General features: G+C 35.3%; 1 protein-coding gene across 1 annotated transcript in view; it reads left to right on the top strand.

The window, feature by feature from the left end:
* Positions 1-12173, top strand: part of KCNH7 (potassium voltage-gated channel subfamily H member 7) — a 489034-nt gene extending 476861 nt beyond the window's left edge. The window contains exons 14-16 of the mRNA XM_061135198.1: positions 3004-3172; positions 10362-10554; positions 11904-12173. Coding sequence (XP_060991181.1) covers positions 3004-3172; positions 10362-10554; positions 11904-12173 — 632 coding nt within the window. The remainder of the gene's footprint in view (positions 1-3003; positions 3173-10361; positions 10555-11903) is intronic.
* The last annotated feature ends 8009 nt before the right edge of the window (positions 12174-20182 follow it).

Raw genomic sequence — 20182 nt, forward strand, 5'->3', positions numbered from 1 at the left:
GCATTTGTCATGCTGAATCCAACAGAGAAGCACCTTTAGACAGAACTGAAAAGAAAAAAATCAAACTAAATGCACTCTGATCCTACTTAGATTGAGGTCAAAAGTTGACTCTAGGAAAATTGTGTACCCAGAACCAAATGAAAGTTTACTTTCTGTTCATCCATTTCCAGAAATGTGTCTTGCAACTATAGCAACATTTTCCAAGGCAACCGAGTGCAGATTCTTTCTGAGCTATATTTAGAATGTATCTGAAAGGATGTTCATTTTGATTAAGACCACTAAGCAGGATCTCCCCACTGAACTCTTTTTTTTCTATATTGCTGTTAAGCTAATCACACATATCCAGATTTTAATAAAAGAGTAAATTATAATCAAGGAAGACTTTACCCAATAGTTTACAAGTATTCTTTTTTGCTAAAAGATTATCAGTTTTTTTCTTGAGCGCTGAAGAAAAAATAAAATCCTACATAATTTATTGCATGTGATTCACCACTGTTATTTAAAAATCGATATATATGATTTGAGAATGAGAGCGCTATTAGGCATAAGTGGAAATACTGTAAGTTTTCTCAGCACAAAACTTCTGAGTATAATATGTAACTTCCATCCTGTCAGTTTTATTGTTTTTGTTTTATTGTCTAGCAAGAGGCTAGACAGGGAGAAACACTGGCATCACCCAGCCATTTATATAGTGTTCTGACTATTTGTTTGGCATTACTTCTCAAAATTGAAAACCTAGTGTACTAAAACATTATATTATTGTTTTGCATTTTAAAGTCACATGTGTGTGAATAAGAAATCATACTTTTCAGTGAAAATCTGCTGATATATTACTTAAAAGTTCAGTACATTTTTGATGTTCAATTTCATAGGAAATTACATATTGTCACTTCAGAAAACAAAACATCAGTTGTGCCCGACTCTGGGATCCCATGGCCTGTAGCCCACCAGGCTCCTCTCTCCATGGAATTCTCCAGGCGAGAGTAATGGAGTGGGTTGCCATTTCCTCCTCCAGGGGATCTTCCTGACCCAGGGATCAAACCCAGGTCTCCTGCATTGCTGGCAGATTCTTTACCAACTGAGCTACTAAGAAGCCCCTTCCATAATAAGGAAGGCTTTAATTTCCTCTGAGGTCTGTTAACCATTTCAATAGTATAGGGAACCCTGACCTTATGTTTTCCTAATACCATCTTTGGATGTGCTAATCCCTTTGTTAGAGCTTCACCCAAGTGAAGCAGAAATTGTTGGTACCTCATTAAAGATTGTATGCATTCAATGATAAAAGTGTGGTGATAGAAAAAGCATGAAGAAAAGGTACAGACATTGTGTCTGCTACCTGTGGATAGGGGGTACTTTTGAAGAAACTGTAGGAAAGGAAGGGATTTCAAGAAACCCTACAAATCCTGTTCCTTGTTTCTAGAATCATAGCTAATTCTCTCCAAATTGGTTACTTTCTATCCAATTTTTAAAATAGCCAAAAATATAAATTCCATAACTTTACATAACTTTCCTCACTGTTTAGTCATAAATACTTGTCCAAAAGAAAAAACAAAAGTCTTTCCATCAAAGCAAAATCACTTTTTGTTATTTAAGTCTATTTCCATGTGAAAATGAAGTCAGTCTTTTTCTCCTACCAGTCCTCTGAGTGAGGAAAACATACTCCTTCTTTCTCTCTGAAATAAACTCCCAGTTCCACTAGTACTGGATTGCCGTGCCATGCGCTCAGTCATGTCCAACTCTTTGAGACCCTGTGGACTATAGGCTTCCAGGCTCCTCTGTCCATGAGATTTTCTAGGCAAGAATACTGGAGTGGGTTGCCATTTCCTCCTCCAAGTGCTCTTCCTGACCCAGAGATTGAGTCAGCCTCTCATGTGTCTCCTGCATTGCAGGTGTATTCTTTACCTGCTGAGCCACCGGGGAAGCCCCAACTAGTATTTTTTCATGGGTTTTGCTTCCCAAACTTTCAATTGTTTTAAGTACTTCTTAGATACATGAAATGCAGAGGGTAAGAAAGCATAGCAGAAGTCATCAAAAGCATATTACAGAAATGAGAGGGAAAATAAGATATTATATTTGCCCTCAAATATTGACAACTTGCAAATACAGATTGTTAGAGAAACAGTAAATTAAATGAGGTTCAGAAAATGAACCTCTGTAAGAAAAATGATTAAAACCTTGTTAGACTGAATTCCTCAAGGGCAGGGCCTATGTCTTCATCTCTAACTCTTCTACAATGAGAGAAGTGTCTGGCACATAACAGACATGCAGATCATCTGAAAAGTGGACTTGAACAGATAAGTGATATGTTTTAAAGTATAGTAACATAAAAATATTTTACATGAAAGAGCTCCAAGGAAAAATATTGAACTTTAATGTGCATAGATTAAAGGACAGTGCAGAAGGAGCTACAAGAAAACGTAAAATCATGAAAGAATGTCATGGGACATTAGGACAAAGAGACTTTAGGCCTCTTCCCATCTTTAACTGCTCATCGTTCTTTGGGTCTACTTTGAGTTTAGTTGGTCTAAAGGAATCCTTCTGGAGATCATCACTTCCCCATGACTCTCTCTTCTCAAACCCACTCTGAATCATTAAGTATGCAAATTACTCTGTGGGAAAGAGCCCTAAAATCTTCAATCTGAGGTGAACCAGTACCTACATATGGTGCTGTTTGTACCCAAATGTAAAAGCTCAAAGTCTTCGTTCTCTTACTAGAGTATAGGGTGGGCCGTCCATGTTTCCCCTTAGCACAAAATAGAAAGGGAAATTGTACTGAAGACTCATAACCAGCTGTGTGGAAATAGGTGGGGAAGGTGGCAGTCAGGATCAGGGTGGATGGGAGTCAGCTACCTATTGGTTGTAGTTGCTCGACAGGTCCCTGAGTCCCTTTGGTTCTGTCTTCCAGCTAAATTTCCAGATCCCTTCCTGCTTGTATTGTGGATGTCTCTGTAGCTATAAATGGGCACCCAAAGAAGCTGACACCCATTTTGCTGTTTCCCACAGATATCACTGACACAAGAGGCTGGGAAAGAGAAAATGCTGGGACTCAGGCTGATGAGTCTAGTCCCTCAGCACTTCAGCGAGCTGCCTGGGGAGTCTCTGAAACCGAAAGCGACCTCACCTATGGAGAAGTGGAACAAAGATTAGATTTGCTTCAGGAACAGCTTAACAGGTATAAGCAATTCCAGGCAAGGGAATAACGTAATCCAAGCCGTTAGTAGGGTCTGGCTTTACGCTTTGTAAATAGCAAATTCATCCTGCCATAGACCTCACATACGCCTTCCTTATACACTTTCTCATTTTAAATACGACTAGAAGTTGACAGAATTATTAATGTCTTACAAGGAGCATTTATTTAGAACACTTCACACTTTTGACAGCACAAATCCTATTTTTTCTTTACTTGTCATAAAATCAGTATCTCATCAGCATTGCTTGCCTAAGAAACTTCCTTTTTTAATCCCCCAAAATAATTCACATTTAGTTTGTTGACTAACACCCTTCCTCTTTCAATCCTCCTTTTACACTTTGTGTTGACTCCTGGTAACTTAGTTATATCTTATGGCATTTTAAAAAATATTGACAAAATTATTTAAACATTTATTTTTTCAGCCAATTTGTCAAAAATGTGATTGAGTTGAAGCCCAGATCCTCTCCATTTCCCTCCATCTTTGACCTATGACCTTTTAAGATAAGGAATAAATTTTGGTTTTAGAAAGGATAGAACCCCTTAACCCAAATCTACATGGGTTCCTTAAAATTAAACTGATCAATCAGATTTAAGACAAATAGATGTATGATACTGTTTTAGTTGTGTTACATGTGGAAAGTGACCTTGATTCAAGGTATTTTCCAGGATACCACTGGGCAAGGTATTCCAATAGTCACATATGAAAAACTGCATGGATTAAACTAAGATGCTCAAATCAACTTAAAACACACAGTGAGTGAGGAGAGCCAGATGGGGTAATTAACACATTTCTAATACGTACAATCCTGGTAAAAGAATCGCACAACCCGAATCCTGATTTACATGACATTTATATATATATATATATATATATATATATATATATATATATATATATCTCATCAGCCTTCCCTGCTGATGGTGTGGTTCTGAGAATGAGAATCGAGATTTCCACAAAACAGGTCCACAGATAAAAACTGCCCAACACCAATGACACACACTTACTCCATCACTGAGAGGAAGGGTCAAGTACCCTTGGCCACAGTATAAGCCATCCTCTGGTTTGTTACATCATGTTTCTGTTCTATCTTTGGAACGTCTTGCAGGTTGCTAGCATGCTATTTGTATTTAATGCATCTTATGAAGTCTGCCCATGTCTAACAAACTACTTGCTTACTCATTATCTGTGCTTACCACATTCTATGTATTTTGCTTATACACATAAACTAGCTACTGTCCTTACTTTTTCTTGTGTTTTGCTGATGTTGCTTGTTGTTTTATTGGTTTTTTTAAAAAAAAATCTTTATGCCAGAATTGAGCAGTGTCAAATAATACAGTAAAAATGTGTATCTACACAAATATACATTATCATGAAAGATGAATTAGCAATTAAAATAGACAAAAGGAATTAGAAAATCAACTAATTTGTAAATTTAAATAAATTCGTATGCCTTAATTTCAAAGAAAAGCATGACAATACTGCATGAACTAATGATATGTTTTGTATTTTTTCATGCAATTTAATCAAACTTTGAAAGTTAAAAAACTGAGATCTATATCCCACTCTCAATTGTCAAATATCAGTCTTGTAAAATTGAAACATATCTGAGAAAATTAAAACAGATTATCACTTACTTAGAGTCAGTAATTCCTATTTAAGGTATAAGAACTTGACATGATCATACTTATTATTGCTCAGAGAAGCATATTTAGTTAATTACTACATTTCCTATCTCTCTCTTCTACTTATGCCAAGCTACATTGATCTTTTAGCCATAATATATATCAAAATACATACTGTGCACATAGAACTGATAGATTAAAGTGTGATTTCTGAACTTGACCTTCCTCTCTTCTTACATATTTCTTTGTGTGTTTGGCGTGTGTGTGTGTGTGTGTGTGTGTGTGTGTGTGTGTGTGGCTCATTGGCTCAGTCATGTACTACTCTTTGCAACCCCATGGACTGTAGCCCACCAGGCTCCTCTTTCCATGGAATTTTCCAGGCAAGAATACTGGAACTGATTGCCATTTTCTATTTCAAGGGATCTTCCCAACCCAGAGATAGAACCCACGTCTCTTTCATCTTCTGCATTGCGGGCAGATTCTTTACCACTGCGTCACCATGTAGTATGCATTCAATTCCTGGAGTAAATGAAAAAAAAAAATGACTGAATGAATGGATGAATGACAGGGACAGTGATTTCTTCAGCACAATACTTGCACAGCACTTAACAATTGTTCAGCCTAAAATTATAACCCTCTTACTTAACTACTAACAGAATTACTAGGTCAAGTCATCTAAATTTCTCCAGCCTCAGTTTCCTTTTTTGACCTCTTCTGACCTGCAATATTATTGTGAAGACTAATGTAATACATGTGGGGAGTAGATATGCTATAAAATACAAAGAGTTGTGGTTAGACAAAATATAATTAACAATGAACTTAACTTCATTTCTATTATTGATGCTTGTTAGAGCATATTCTTCTACTCTGCATATATTTCTGTGTTATCTAATATGGATCTTTCTTGAAGGTGAAATTTGAGATTTTAATTTTCCCTTGTTGCCTTGTCATGGATGCCAATCGTTACTGCTGGTGTAAATCAAAGATCACTGAAAAAACTTGCCTTTAATGTGTCCTAGAACTGAAACTATAAATTTTAAGGGCATGTACACCTAGTTTCCATTTTGTTTGCAACCACCTGTTAATACTAATACTAATGGGCTTCCCTGGTAATTCAGTTGGTATAGAATCTGCCTGCAGGACCCAGGTTCGATCCCTGGATCAGGAAGATACACTGGAGAAGGAAATGGCAAACCATTCCAGTATCCTTGCCTGGAAAATCCCATGGACAAAGGAGCTGCAGTCCATGGGGTTGCAAAGAGTCAGGCATGACTGAACAACTAACATATTGTTACTACTAATAGCTGTTATTATTTTATTATGTTAGTTTTAAAATTACTTTTATACAATACTTTTTTTCACAGCCAAACTGCAACTAAATCTTTTTGACATGTCCTAGCATCTGTATGTTTTTGAATATATTTACTTTCTTTTACTAAATTCTAGCAAGCTCTCAAAAACATTTTATTGCCTGACTCAACCTCACTGGATTTAAAATCCAATATATTGCATTTTTACTGCACAGACATCTCCAAGAACCTGTTTCCTCCACTTTAGAAGGCAAAAGTTTGAAGAAGGCAGCTCGATTTAAACTTCAGCTTTGCAGGGTGAGAATCCTGGTATACTTTCTTAAGTTGGATCTACTCTGTTTAGCTTCAGCATTCTGTTCAAATGTAGTAGAACTGTAAATTTCTACCCCATTTGTTCCATCCAAATACACATATTAAGTACACAGTGCAATAAAAACAAATATAAATAGTCTATCTTGAGTCATCCTGGCAGTTGCTGCTTTTTGCTTTAATGGCCAATTAAACTCTATATGGGGTTAAAGGTTTACATAAGAAATGTTCTTACATACTTATATATTATGCCTACGGATATACATATTTAGGGAAAATCACTAACGCTTGATCCCAAAGCCATGCTTCTCAAACTTTAATGTTTTCGAATCACCTGGGGATCTTGTTAAAATGTATATTCTAAGTCTAGGTCTAGAATCCACATTCTAACAAGCTCCCAAATTTGACCACACTTTGTATAGGGAAGCCCGAGAGGATATAAAAGCTTTCAGTGCTGACTCCATCCCTTACAGAATACTGTGCCTGGTACACTGTTGGTCTTTGATAGTAAGTGAATGAAAACATTCATTTTACACAGCTGTTTAGCTATGCTGACGTAGAGGAAGAAAAATAAATTTCCCTCTACCTTTCTGAGTTTCTGGCTGAGACCTCCTATAATAAAAGATTAAGAAAAATAAAAAAGAACATAAATGTATTAACATGTATACGTCATATACACATGGGAGGTACTCAGAGGAAAATGAGTTACTCCCTGAGGTGCCTTAGAATTCAGGATTAAATACCATCTTAATAGGGAAAGGGGCTGGGGATTTAGGTCCCTTAGAAGAGAGTAAATGATTTTTAAGATAGATGAATGATCCCTTGAAAGAATGACATGTTATCATTAATATATGATATGTTAATATGGGTATGATAGTTTGTGACAAAGTTTGTCTTGGTGTGATGCCTCTTCTGTAACAAAATTCAATCTTCCCTGGTTGTTGAAACTCCCAGGGAAGGGATTTACGACAATTGAGTTTCTTTTGGAATATCTGCCTTTAGGCAGATAAGAGAAGTTCAGAGAAAGCCTCTCCCCACACTTGCTGTTCTCCAAGTGCCTACAGCTCAAAAGAATCAATATGCCAAAGTGGCTTATTTTGGGGTGGCATCTGCTGCTACCCTTCACTGGCAAAAGAAAAAGTTATAAAATTCAGCTTTTCTGTTTCAAAGACCAAGCTAGAATTTTTCAAAATTCTCTCTCATTCTTCCAGAGTAGAATAGATTATTTAGTGTCATCAGAAGAGTCCATTCCAATTAAACTGATAGACCCTAATCATAAAACATGAAAATACAACCCATGCATAACAGAGAAATTCTTTACTAAAATTCTTCTTCTTGAATGTTTTAGTCTCTGGGGGCTGCTGTAACAAAAATACAGTAGACTGGGTGGTTTATAAACAACAGATATTTCTCAGTTCTGGAGACTGGCAAGTCCAAGATCAAAGTGCTGGGAGATTCTATATCTAATGAGAGCAAGTTTCCTGGTTCATAGATGGCTGTCTTCTCACTGTGTCCTCACATGATAGGAGGAAGCGAGCTCTTTGGGGCCCTGGCTTTTGAGGCATTAATACCATTCATGAAGCATCTACCTTTATGACTTAATTACATCCCAAAGGCCATACCTCTTACTATCATCACATTGTGGTTAGGATTTCACCATTAGCATTTCAACATAAACATTCAATCCATTGCAAAATATCAGACTACTGTTAATACAACTAAACTAAGTATTCATAATCACTGCAGGAAGACCTTGACCTAGACAGAGTCTTAAGTATTATCTCAGAAAGGAAAGGAAAAAGTGGGGTATTTATATGACTTTGGAGCTTGGGCCTTTCAAGTCGAAAAACTGAGGGATTTGGGCTAAGTTCATAACATGATAGTCCAGGATTGATGGACACAGTGACATGAGGATCTTAAAGCAAGTATGAATAAATAAAATTTGATTAAGCAAGTTATTTGCTCTCAAGATCAGTTTGCTGTCTCCAGTGAGTTAATCTGCAGAATTTTCCTGAGGGAGGAACGTTCTTTATTCCCTTAGACTTATTTTTCTCAGGCAAAGTTTTCCTGAAACAAGCAACTAAGTCTCGTTCTAAGCCTGCAACAACTGCCCCATCTGCATGTGATGGTCCCACTAATGGGCCACATGCTACTGTTACTGAAGACACACTTCCAATAGGTTTTTTCCTTCTGAGACACTATCCACCTAGACAGAATCTGTGATATAGAGATCCTGTTTCTTGAAGATGACTGCTGTTTGACAAAGAAAGTTTTGTAAGGAATCAAAATCATTATCATAATGTTTGACTCTCTGCTGGGTCTTTAATCTCATTTGTTGATGAAGTTTTTATTATTCCACTGTCCACCCCCAAATCCTTCTACATGTAATGTGTAAGCTACTCCCTAAATATTAAATGCTGTTCATGATAGGATAAATTCATACAGAAATATTCACAGTGAATATGGAATTTTCTTTGGGGACTCAGAGGAGAGAGAAATTAATTCTGATTAAGGTAAGATTTGGGTGTGCAGATAAAATTTGTGCCGTACTTTGAAGCATGAAAGAAAGCATTGATGCTTAATAAAATAATGAGTCTTCTCTGTTGAGTTAGCACCATAAAAATATTAGAACAATGAGTAACAAGTAGATAATAAACTAGTTGATAATTCAAATTTTTGTTGTGTGGTTTTGACACTTGTAAGGCATAGTCATGTATAATTTATAGCTATTTGTTTAGAAAACACTAAGCTACATGGCTATACATACCAAATATACCAAATATAGAAAACCTGTACAAATAATATACAAGTTACCATGATTCTCAGAAGGAAAATTTCTAGTCAGTTCTAAAAACTAGAAGAAGAATGATCTTTTTTCGTGTTGTCCAGGTTTATTCTGTTCTCTCTCAAATCAAAGGTTAAGTTCTCTCCATTGTGAACTTCACAAATATAGCATGTATATAACTGAGCAAAATTAGTCTATGCTTTTAACATTTTGGGTACAATTTACCTTTTTCTTGCATTTTCCATTGAAACAGAATAGTAAGCACAAACAAGTAAAGAGTTAAAAGTTTTCTCAAGAGGCATATGGTCTAAATTTTCTGTTTTATACCCACAAAATTCTTTTTTAATACTGTTAACACATGCAAAGGAGAAGAATCAGACCCATTGTATTCTGTTGTTTTTTCTCTTGAATTTTAATTTAAAATGAGAATGAAATTAACAGGCCATTTGGCTACTTGTGAACTTTGGGGGGAAAATGATCAGGCTGGTATTTTACAAGCCAGATGGGCTATAGAAGCAAGTGAACTTTTATATTTGGTCTGTTTCTAAATACCAAAGGCCCTGAACTATAGATGGGAAAGGAATTTAGCATTTGACAGTACTTAACATTAAGGAAAGAATGTAGTGAATAATATACAATACTTGATGTGAGTAGGAGATAGGTAACATAAAATATTGATAATATAAATTTGAAACACATAATAAATCATCCAATTGTTGCAATTATGAAAGAAATGTGCTATAATATCTCTTTTTTAAAGAGTAAATAAAATGTCCATGAGAAACTGACCAAAACCTGACTTAAAAGCAAAGAGAATGACTGATTAAAAATAGATTCTCAATGTGTTTTCCATTTTGAAATCAATAAAGCTTAACTGTAATGTAATACAGTGTACACTGTGAAAATGTAGTCTTTTCATTCTGATGTTTTTCTGTTAAGATCTTATTAAAGGAACAGGAGCAATGATCATGATCAGAGCCATTAGTGTGATATAGCAAGTAAGCGTCTCCGTGCTCCCTCTCCTGTCCTTCTTGTTTAAAGCAAGGCCACAATTCTGTTTGGTGGTGCTGCTGCAATTTTTTTCAAATGTTTTTCAATCCTGAACTATTTTAGGACTGTCTTCCCATTTCTGTTTGTCCTGCAGACTTGAATCCCAAATGACTGCAGACATCCAGACCATCTTACAGCTGCTGCAGAAACAAGCCACTGTGGTCCCACCAGCCTATAGTATGGTAACTGCAGGAGGAGAGTATCAGAGACCCACCATCCGCCTGATGAGAACCAGTCATCCGGTAGCGTCCATCAAGACTGATCGAAGTTTCAGTCCTTCCTCACAGGCGAGTATAGGTAGTGTATAACAAAGAGCGTCTCTCAAGATGTGTTTCCAGGGACCATCTGAATCAGAATCAAATACCTTGGGCTGCTGTAGAAAATGCATACTCTCATGTCCATCTCTGTCTCTACTCAATTAGAACGTCTGGGAATGAACCCTGTAATCTCTGTCTTAAACAAGCTTCCCTCCATCCCACCCTTTCTGCCCAATTCTTTTGCTCATTTAAAGCTTGAGAACAATGGACCCAGAAGAGTGATCTTAAAACACGAGTATTTTTTTTTTTAAGAAAAAGCTTTTTTCAAGAGTTAATCTACTTAAGTTTATAAATGGTAAAACATTGAAAACTAAAGACTACCCCTGGGTCCAAAAAACGTTTAGATAAAGTTTGTAATTTGCTCTAGAGACACTCTTGAACAGGATCTGGGGAAGGAAGGGGCAAGACGTAGCAGCCAGCCAGACAAGACCTGAGACCAGGAGTAATCAGATAATAACCACATCTGTGCCTACCCATCACTAAGGAGCTCTAAAAGTTTCTCACCTTGATGATGGTAGGAGAAATGTTAGTGTCCTTTATTTTTCCTCTGAAGTCCTGTTAGGAAGCCCTCTGATTTTGTTAATGTGGAAAGTGTAATTCCTTTGGAATTCCATTTTGGGAACCTTTCTTAATCACTTAAATACTGTGGCCAAACTGGACTTAAGAACAGCGATTTAAATAAGATTTCACAGAACAATCTTGTAAAAACTTTTTTAGAAGTTTGGGGATTGAGTGGAAAAATGCTCTGGGGAATGAAACTATTTTAATAGCACAGAGTAATGTGCCTGAAGGAAAATAATACAATCTCTCTGAAGTATGAAGGTAGAGATTGATTTTTCTCTAACTGGTTTTGAATAACTGGGAAACATGTGAAACCATGCAGCTTGTTTTTTGTTTTCAGTTGACTTACATGACATTTTCTGCCAAGGGATGGTTGATTTTCCGTCCTTTCTTTTTCTTTCTCTGCGTTCTCCAAATGTACTCACCAAATGACCCACCTTTCTGATCCCAGTTACGTTGGGAATTTTGAGTTAAAACTCATCTGGAAAACTCAGTGTGAAATATTATGTTTAAAATAATAATAATCTGATATGGCTTCAGAGTAAAATTAAAAATCTTGGAATGGTTGGGTAAGATTATCTAAACTGACGTCTGACCGCCAATGTCTTGACCCATCTTTGAGAGGGAAAGATTGGTTAAGACCACTAATCAAATACAGATTTATGGGAGAAGTAAGCATGTTTAGATTTCGTGGTGTCATTTAGAAATATGTCCAAATGAATTATAAAAATGTGTTTTCTTCTCTTTTCTTTCATCAGTGTCCTGAATTTCTAGACCTTGAAAAATCTAAACTTAAATCCAAAGAATCCCTCTCAAGTGGAGTGCATCTGAACACCGCTTCGGAAGACAACTTGACTTCACTTTTAAAACAAGACAGTGATATCTCTTTAGAGCTTCACCCCCCAAGGCAAAGGAAAACTTGCCTTCATCCAATTAGGCATCCCTCTTTGACAGATTCATCCCTAAGCACTGTAGGAGTCTTGGGTCTTCATAGGCATGTTTCTGATCCTGGTCTTCCGGGGAAATAATCATTTTGTACTGTTTATTCCACATACAATGTAAGTGCTTTTAATGGCTGTTTTCCTTTTTGTATTTAAATACTCTCTACTTGACTCAGGGGCTCACAAGTTACCATTATATGCAAAAGTACTGTATATTTTCCTAAATTGACGCTTGTAAGGTAATATTGAGCAGTTAGGATGTAAATATATGTATGAACTCTTCTGTTCCAAATGTTAAAACTGCCAGCATCTCAAGGCACCTTACTTTTTATTTTTTGAATCATGTGCATGTTAGGAAACTCCAGTTTCTCTTGCATGGAGACTCCTATTTATTGCTTTTACTAAACCAGTACTTTGCTATGAAAATGCCTTCCAAGCAGGAAAGCAGAAGATAAAATTGTTCATGGATGCAACTCAGATGATCCTCAACTCATGGCAGTTCAAGGAGGCAGGCGAAAGGGAACCTGGTCACTTTTGAGAACAGATATCTTTCTGGATTGAGATGTTTATAGATAATTACATTCATTCTAGCACACCGGAAAAAAAATACAGTTTTAGAGTTATAAATTTCTGACAGTATAGGAAACCATTTCCAAATACATGAATATAGGCCAGCTTTATGAGGACCAAAAGGCCTTTCTATTTAAAATTCTTTCTCTAACTGTATTCACAACTGTATTCACAAACTCCCTAAAATATTTTCCATTGGCACATTTCCTTAAATGCTTAGAAACAAGTTTCTCTAATTTTTATTTTCTTTTTTGTTGGTGGGTGGTGTTGGAAGGGAGTCATCTTAAGAACTGCTGAAGTGCTACAGACACAAACTAGTATCCACAGCTTTCTTCTGACTCACATTTTAGGGCAATACTGAATTTGATCAGTAAGACTTTTGATCAAATTAGCACACATTGTTTTCTTTCCAAAACCTGTGCAATTTTAGTGGATTTATGTGGCAAAACTAGCTTCCATTAAGGGTATGCTGTTCTGTGACTTTCTAATTCCAGCTATAGAAAAACAGTATGCATTTACCTATCTATAAAGAAAATAGACAAACCAGCAGAAAAAAATTTTCAATTTTATTTGGTTATTCAAACACATTTACTAATCAAAGAGTAACTGAAAATCTATGATATGTGAATTGGGCTGAATATATATTGACTCAAAATATCAGAATATATGATGGAATATATTTTAATATATTCAACTATTAGATTATTTTGGGAGAGTGGTGACATATGCCTCTCGTAAAATCAGCATACAGATAAGTTGCAAGTTAATTTAAGATTCTGATTAGCCAAATTCCAGGTAAGACCTTTTATTTTTTAATTGATTTGAGTACAACTTTAAATTTATTATGGACTGGTTCATTGTACCCTTTCCTTCTGAACAAAATGTCAAAACTTTTGAAAGTTTCTTCATCTTTTACTAAGTTTTACACTTATATATATTTTTAAAGAAACACTGTATCTGTGTATGTTATTAAATGGATTTATTTCTGTCCCTCTAGGATAGAAATATATAATCTATTGACTTATTTTTACCATTGACTAGTATATTAGTTTCAAATACAAGCAACTTATTTAAATTTACAAAAACTTTGCACTATTTAAAATATAATTAAAGTGACCTTAAATTGCTCCTTATATATTGTTTAATGGTCACATAAATTGATAATCTGTGTGGAAGGCAATCTGTAGACCTAGGCATGTTTTGTCCCTGCTTAATTTTTGAAAATAAAAACATAAGCAATCAAATACACATGACAGAGTGTGTACACAGACCAGTCAATTCAATAAAAGGATGATAATTTTAGCCAGCTTTCCAAATTGTTTGGTGTTATGCAGATAGAAATTTAGGGGCTGATGATTTCCTTTCCTCACTCAACAAACTTTTATGGGTGTCTAGCAGAGGAGAAAGAGAAATGGCTAACTGATCCAGTGGACAACTTAGGGATTTTGTTTCTGTATGTAGGCAGATTTTTGCAGCTGCAACAAATTTCAGAAGGATTGTCAGTCCAAGCTCCAGGGAAATTCAGAATGAATTCACCAGAGAATGTTCATTTATAGAGAGAGAATATCTGGCAGGTGAGGAATTCAGATCTGATTGTTTGATTAGTGAATGCTTCAGCTTCAACATTTGGTATGACATACATAAAATTCAGCCTCCCACATAAAGCTTCTATACTTCTTTATAAAAACTAAGCATGAAGGAATAGGAACATGGAAAGTGGTGTGCAAGCATCCAGCTTGTTTAAATTCTAATATAACATGAACATTTTTTTCTTTGTAATTCCTCAACATAAAAGAATTTCTTGATATTAAAATCCAAGTCTCAGAGGGTGGGACAGGATTAGGAAGGTGCATTCCTACAGGATATTAGCTTTTTAGCCCAAGCAATATAAAGATATGGTGAGTCACGTATAGACATCAGAAGACTTAACACTGACTTAAACCAAAGCAGTTGTCTTAATTTACAAAATTCATCCTCTTGTCCTAGCCAAATATCTAATCCCTAAAGTCACTGTCACTTTCCCCAGTCACAGTCTGATCCCTCCATCGTGGGATCCTGCTGAAGGCCAGGTTAACTACTGTAGCCAATAACAGCAGTATAGCAACTGCTCTCCTTCTAGGTGATTAGAAGTATTAACATAACACCTTTTGGCTTCCACCTAAAAATAATATTACCTGGTCTCCAGGTCAAAATAAAATGGCATCTTAATCTAAAATTTATCTGAGTTAGATGTGTTCTGATGTTATTAATTGCTGAGCATCAATTTGAAAGACTTACCTGTTTACCCTGTAGGAGAGTCCCATACTCTTAATTAGTTGAGAAGAAAACCAGGAATGAAAAATGCTGAAGGCATGTTCTTGCAGGGTTTTAAAATAATCACTCATTCAACATATATGGAAGGAAGGGTTACATTTGGGACAGCATAGCTTCTTAAGTCCATTATAATAGGTTGGTCATCAGAGCTGACTCTGATGACCTTACTGACTCTTAGAGTAAGATAAGGAAACTAAGGGTGGAATAGCATTTGGTGTCAGGTTTAACATGTATAGGGCTTCCCTGGTGGCTCAGATGGTAAAGCGTCTGCCTGCAACGCGGGAAACACGGGTTCATCCCCTGGGTCAGGAAGATCCCCTGGAGAAGGAAATGGCAACCCACTGTAGTACTCTTGCCTGGAAAATTTCCATGGACTGAGGAGCCTGGTAGGCTACAGTCCACAGGATCACAAAGAGTCAGACACGACTGAGCGACTTCACTTTCTTTTCTTTCTGACTGCTGCTGTCAGGGTCCTTCTGGAGGTTGATCCTTACCAATGGTTCTTAAATGCCTAAAAGAACAAGGTCCTTATCCAAATGTTATTGTAAAATCCTATTAAATGTTATCTAAGGATAAAATTTATCACCTGAAATGCCTATCTAAAATAGGAATTATTAACAATAGTATATTTACTCTGAATGCTTTTTATGGTCAAAAAGGAAATCTGGTAGAACTAGTTACTAAAAGTGAATTGGAGTTTTTCAAATGCTTATCCATGGTTAAAAACCCCAAAGTAGAGCAGTTGTTTGAGTACATTTCTAATTGTAAATCAAAATTCATTTAAATTACAAAAATTTTAAATGTTACTAGATTTCAAGTAATATTTTTTGCTGTACAACCAATGTGTCTATCAAGTGAGTTCAAAGAGGCACCTAGAAGACAAGATGATGATGTTGTCGGGGGTGGCCCTTGAATTAGCAGCACTAGCTCCAACCACCTGGGAACCTGTTAAGAATTCCTTTTCTTGGACCATACCCATTCTATTAAATCAGAAACTTTGGTGGGGAGTGAGGCCAACAGTTATGTTATAACAAGCCCTCCTCCATATGATCCTGATGCGTATGAAAACTTTGAGAATCACTCATGTAGTGCTCTGCAGTTAGACCAAATTGGGTCTCAGCACGAGTTCTTTCATTAATAGCTGTGTGACCCTAACCAAATTAATTAACCTTTTTGAGTCTTTTTCCAGAGATAATGGTACCCGCCCTGAAAATACCTGAGGAGGAAATGAGATAATATGTAGGAGAGTGCCTGGCACATAGTAGATGCTCAAAAATGCTAGATTCTTTGGCTCTCATCCAGGAACATAACATTAAAAGCAATCAGGAAAATAAACAATTTTCCACAATTTAGCTTTTGCACAATGTGCAACGTCTCCAACTAAATGGCTGGAACCAAGACTAAAGCTTTTGTTTCAGAAAAATGCCAAGTGTAGCTATTGTTTTCTCTCTCCTAATTGTAGTTTGCACTGTTAGGTTTATAGCTTTAAAATGATACTATTTACAGTAATAATTGTGAGAGTATGAATCTCATGGTTACAAACATATCTACTTTGAATGGATGTTAAATGCAAAGTGTGCAAAAATGGTCTGTTGAATTCAGTACAACTAGTATGTATTCCATGAAGACTGGCTCCCTAATGAAGCCTCTTTCGATCCATCATATAATTCCCTAATGGTTATTTTAAAATAATTTTCAAAATACAATTTTGAAAGAATGTATGTTTTTTCAGAAAATAGAAGCTCACGGTCTTAATGGTTCTTTTCAGACATCAAGGCCCATTCCCTCATGGCACAGATACATTGTACAGAACGAGCCTGCTAAACTCTAGTGTGGAATAGTAGTGATGGCTAGAGACTCAGTGTGGTCAATCTGAACTCAAATCCTACCTCCTCTACTCACTGTCAAGGCAAAGTCTTCAGTGAGCTCCAGTATCCAAAACTATAAAAATGAGATAATAACTTAAGTATCTCAAAGGGGTGTTAAGGAGTCTGAAATATATTTGTGGAAGTGCTTTGTAAACTGCAAGGTACAATAAAACTATAAGACTTGATGCATCATCACAAAGATGGTGGTGTTAGGGTACTAGTGCCGCAGCACTGCTTATGTCTTCTAAAAACCTTCTAGTGCTCTTTCCCTTGCCTGACACTACCTGTATTTAACCTCATGACAAAAATCTATAAGGAAGAACCTATAGATCTAGAGAATCTATAGATTCTCACACAATTCGCAAAGATCTATCTCCTCAGAAAAGGAGAAAGCCAGCATTAGGAAGCTTCCTCTGCCATAACACCCCAATGCGTGCATGTGTACCCCAATACTTGTCCAATATTACTTTTGTCCAAGATCCATGAAATTATTAATATATCTACATTCAGTTGTTTTTTAGGTATGTGATAGCTTCCCCTTGTCCCTCTCACTTACGTGTCCTCCTGTTAAGTTGTTTTCTTGTGGTTCTCATTAACTTATTGTGAAATGATGTCAACCTTTTAAAAACTAAAAGGGGAGCCTTTTTAAATGCTTTATACAGTATTAGGTATTGTGATTGATCAGTGCTCAAGCTTAGAACAATTCATTACATGCTTTTGTGGTACAAATACACTGTAAGAATATGCAATATCCACAGGAAGACATGAATTCTTTTTTTTTTTTAACGTCAAGATCCTTTATTTATTTTTTTTTAAACCAGTCACAACACTAAGCTTCTGGCCCATATGAATTCTTAATAATTGACAGCATGAAAAAGAAATTATTATGACTTATTTATACAAACTACTAAATGGAGGTTAAGAGAGATGCCAAGTTATTTAAAAGTAACACATTATTACTATGACTAGAATATCATATCTATAGAAATGCAATGTTAAGAACAATTGACCAGTTTCATTGTTCTACTAATCATCACTCAACTTTCAAATGAGAACACCAAGAATTACTACAGAAATGCTCCCAACAAAATATTTTTGAGAAATGGCAATAGTAATGTGGTTACTCTTGAAAAGTTAATTATAATATCAAAACCCAGATGAATTCCTGAATTGCAGTCATAACATCTGCGACTTAATTAATTTGTTTTAAGAGACAAAAAATAATTTAGCACAACTGTGGTTATAAAGCACTATATGTTTAATCTGTATTCTACTTCCACTGTCTGTATTTTAATGCTGTTTTTGAGTTGAAAATAATCAAATAATTACAACTGCTAGCATTTAACCTGTATTTTTAAATACTGATAATATATTGTTTGAGTATTTGAGAAAATCTCACATAATCCCATTATTTTTGTGTTATTCAGGAGTACAATTCAAAGATCTGTAATCTTATAATACTGCTTTACATAGTTTCATTAAAATGGCCCTATAGTTACAATAGCATTGAAATAATATGGTACTCTTCTAACAAATACTAAGGAAATAGATAAAAATACTGGGGAATCCCTCGTTCTTAATCTGGGCACCTGCCAACTTTAAAGGCAAATTACCTATTTTTAGCTGAAATTTATGTTCTATAATTTTGATAGGAATTTGTGTATGAGAATGTTTGCTGGTTAAATAATAATACATTTCAAACAGTAATGTGTGTAATTACTGGAAAATGTCAGTCATCTGATACAAAGAAGCTTGCTCACATCGGTTAAGTAGTAAGTACCTTGGAATGCTTTAAACATAATGAAACAATCTACCAAAACACGTATATTTCCTAGTCTTTATGCACATAATGTAGCATGAAATCATGATGCTTTTGAAATACTCTGTGCAGAAATATTTATTTTTTAGCAAATATTTTCTTCAGATTGGTATGTGATATTGACAATGTAATTTACTTGCACAACTAGTTTTGCAATAACCTTCCACAAATAACTGTAAATAAGAAAACTGTAAATTTCATGTAAAAATGGTTGCAAAATTTTGGTAGCTAAAAGTGTACAAGTTGTATTGAAAATATAGTATATATACATAATTTAAGAATGAAGCATATAATTTCTGATCTATTTATACATGAAAATTCAAGAATTTGTAAAAGATATTATTTTGGGGAAAAAGAAAGTAAATCTCATTAGCTACTTAGGATACTTTTATTAGGGAAGCCAACTCTTTCCAACATTTTACTAGATACAGAGATAGATACAGGCATGGTGGTGCTGATATATTTCACAAAATCACATAATTGTTAACAGTGCTACAATTTTACCGAGTTCCACTGGGACGCTAGTAAGCTGGACTGAGTGGTAAAAAGCATTAAATTTCAAAATAAACAAACGACAACCCTTCACTTTTTGCCCCTCAAGAACACAATAGTAATTTACTAAAACACTTACTATTTATTTAAAATTTCCAATGACTAGTCAGGCTTTAACTTGCATGAGATAAATTTTTTTATAATGTATGCTTGATACATATTTTTCATCTAGAATGAAAATATTGGGATACAATTTTCATTTGCCTATGTTTCATACATTTTTAATTCTTCACCTGGAATCATTTACCTATTATTTTTTTTTAATCAAATTATCTTTAAAGAAAACTTTTAAATAAAATTGATTGATCATAACATGTAATGTTCTTAGCTAAGGGCTGTTTGTCTGTTTAGGGTTGAAATTACCCACTATCCACTTTTAAGGTTTAAAAAACCAAGAGAACATTGCCCTATTTGATAAATAAAAAACCAAACCAAATACAGAGTAGCAGAAAGCACTGTACTATCTAGAAGTGAAGCTGATTAAAAAATAAGAATCAAAGTATGAAAAAACAAAATATCTTTTAAAAGATTCTCTTGCCTTAAGATAAATGTAGGGGCAATGCATTTAGATAGCTTTGGGAAATTAAATACATATTCACAAGTTCAGTTAACCCTAAAGTCTTTTTAAAGTGGCCTATAATTTTCAAAAGAATATGGATCTTTAATTAGTATGTTTCTGGAATATCCATACTAGCAATGTTCAGGTTATCCTTTGCAATTTCAGTAATCATGACAATATAAAATGTGACTAAATACAGTCAACTAAAATGCAAATAACTGTATCTCTAAAGTACATATTTGTATTTTCATGCTTCTGGGAAAAGGTTCTGTCTCCCCCCCATGCAAGGGCACACACATAGACACATACACATACACTGTATCAGAAGAAGGGGTGCTAATTCCTGGCATACTTGTCTCTGAATATAGCTATTTAATATGACCTAGACCAATTCTTCTCACCCCCTGTAAGATTT

This window comes from Dama dama, chromosome 33, assembly GCF_033118175.1.
Source record: "Dama dama isolate Ldn47 chromosome 33, ASM3311817v1, whole genome shotgun sequence".
Classification (NCBI taxonomy): Eukaryota; Metazoa; Chordata; class Mammalia; order Artiodactyla; family Cervidae; genus Dama; species Dama dama.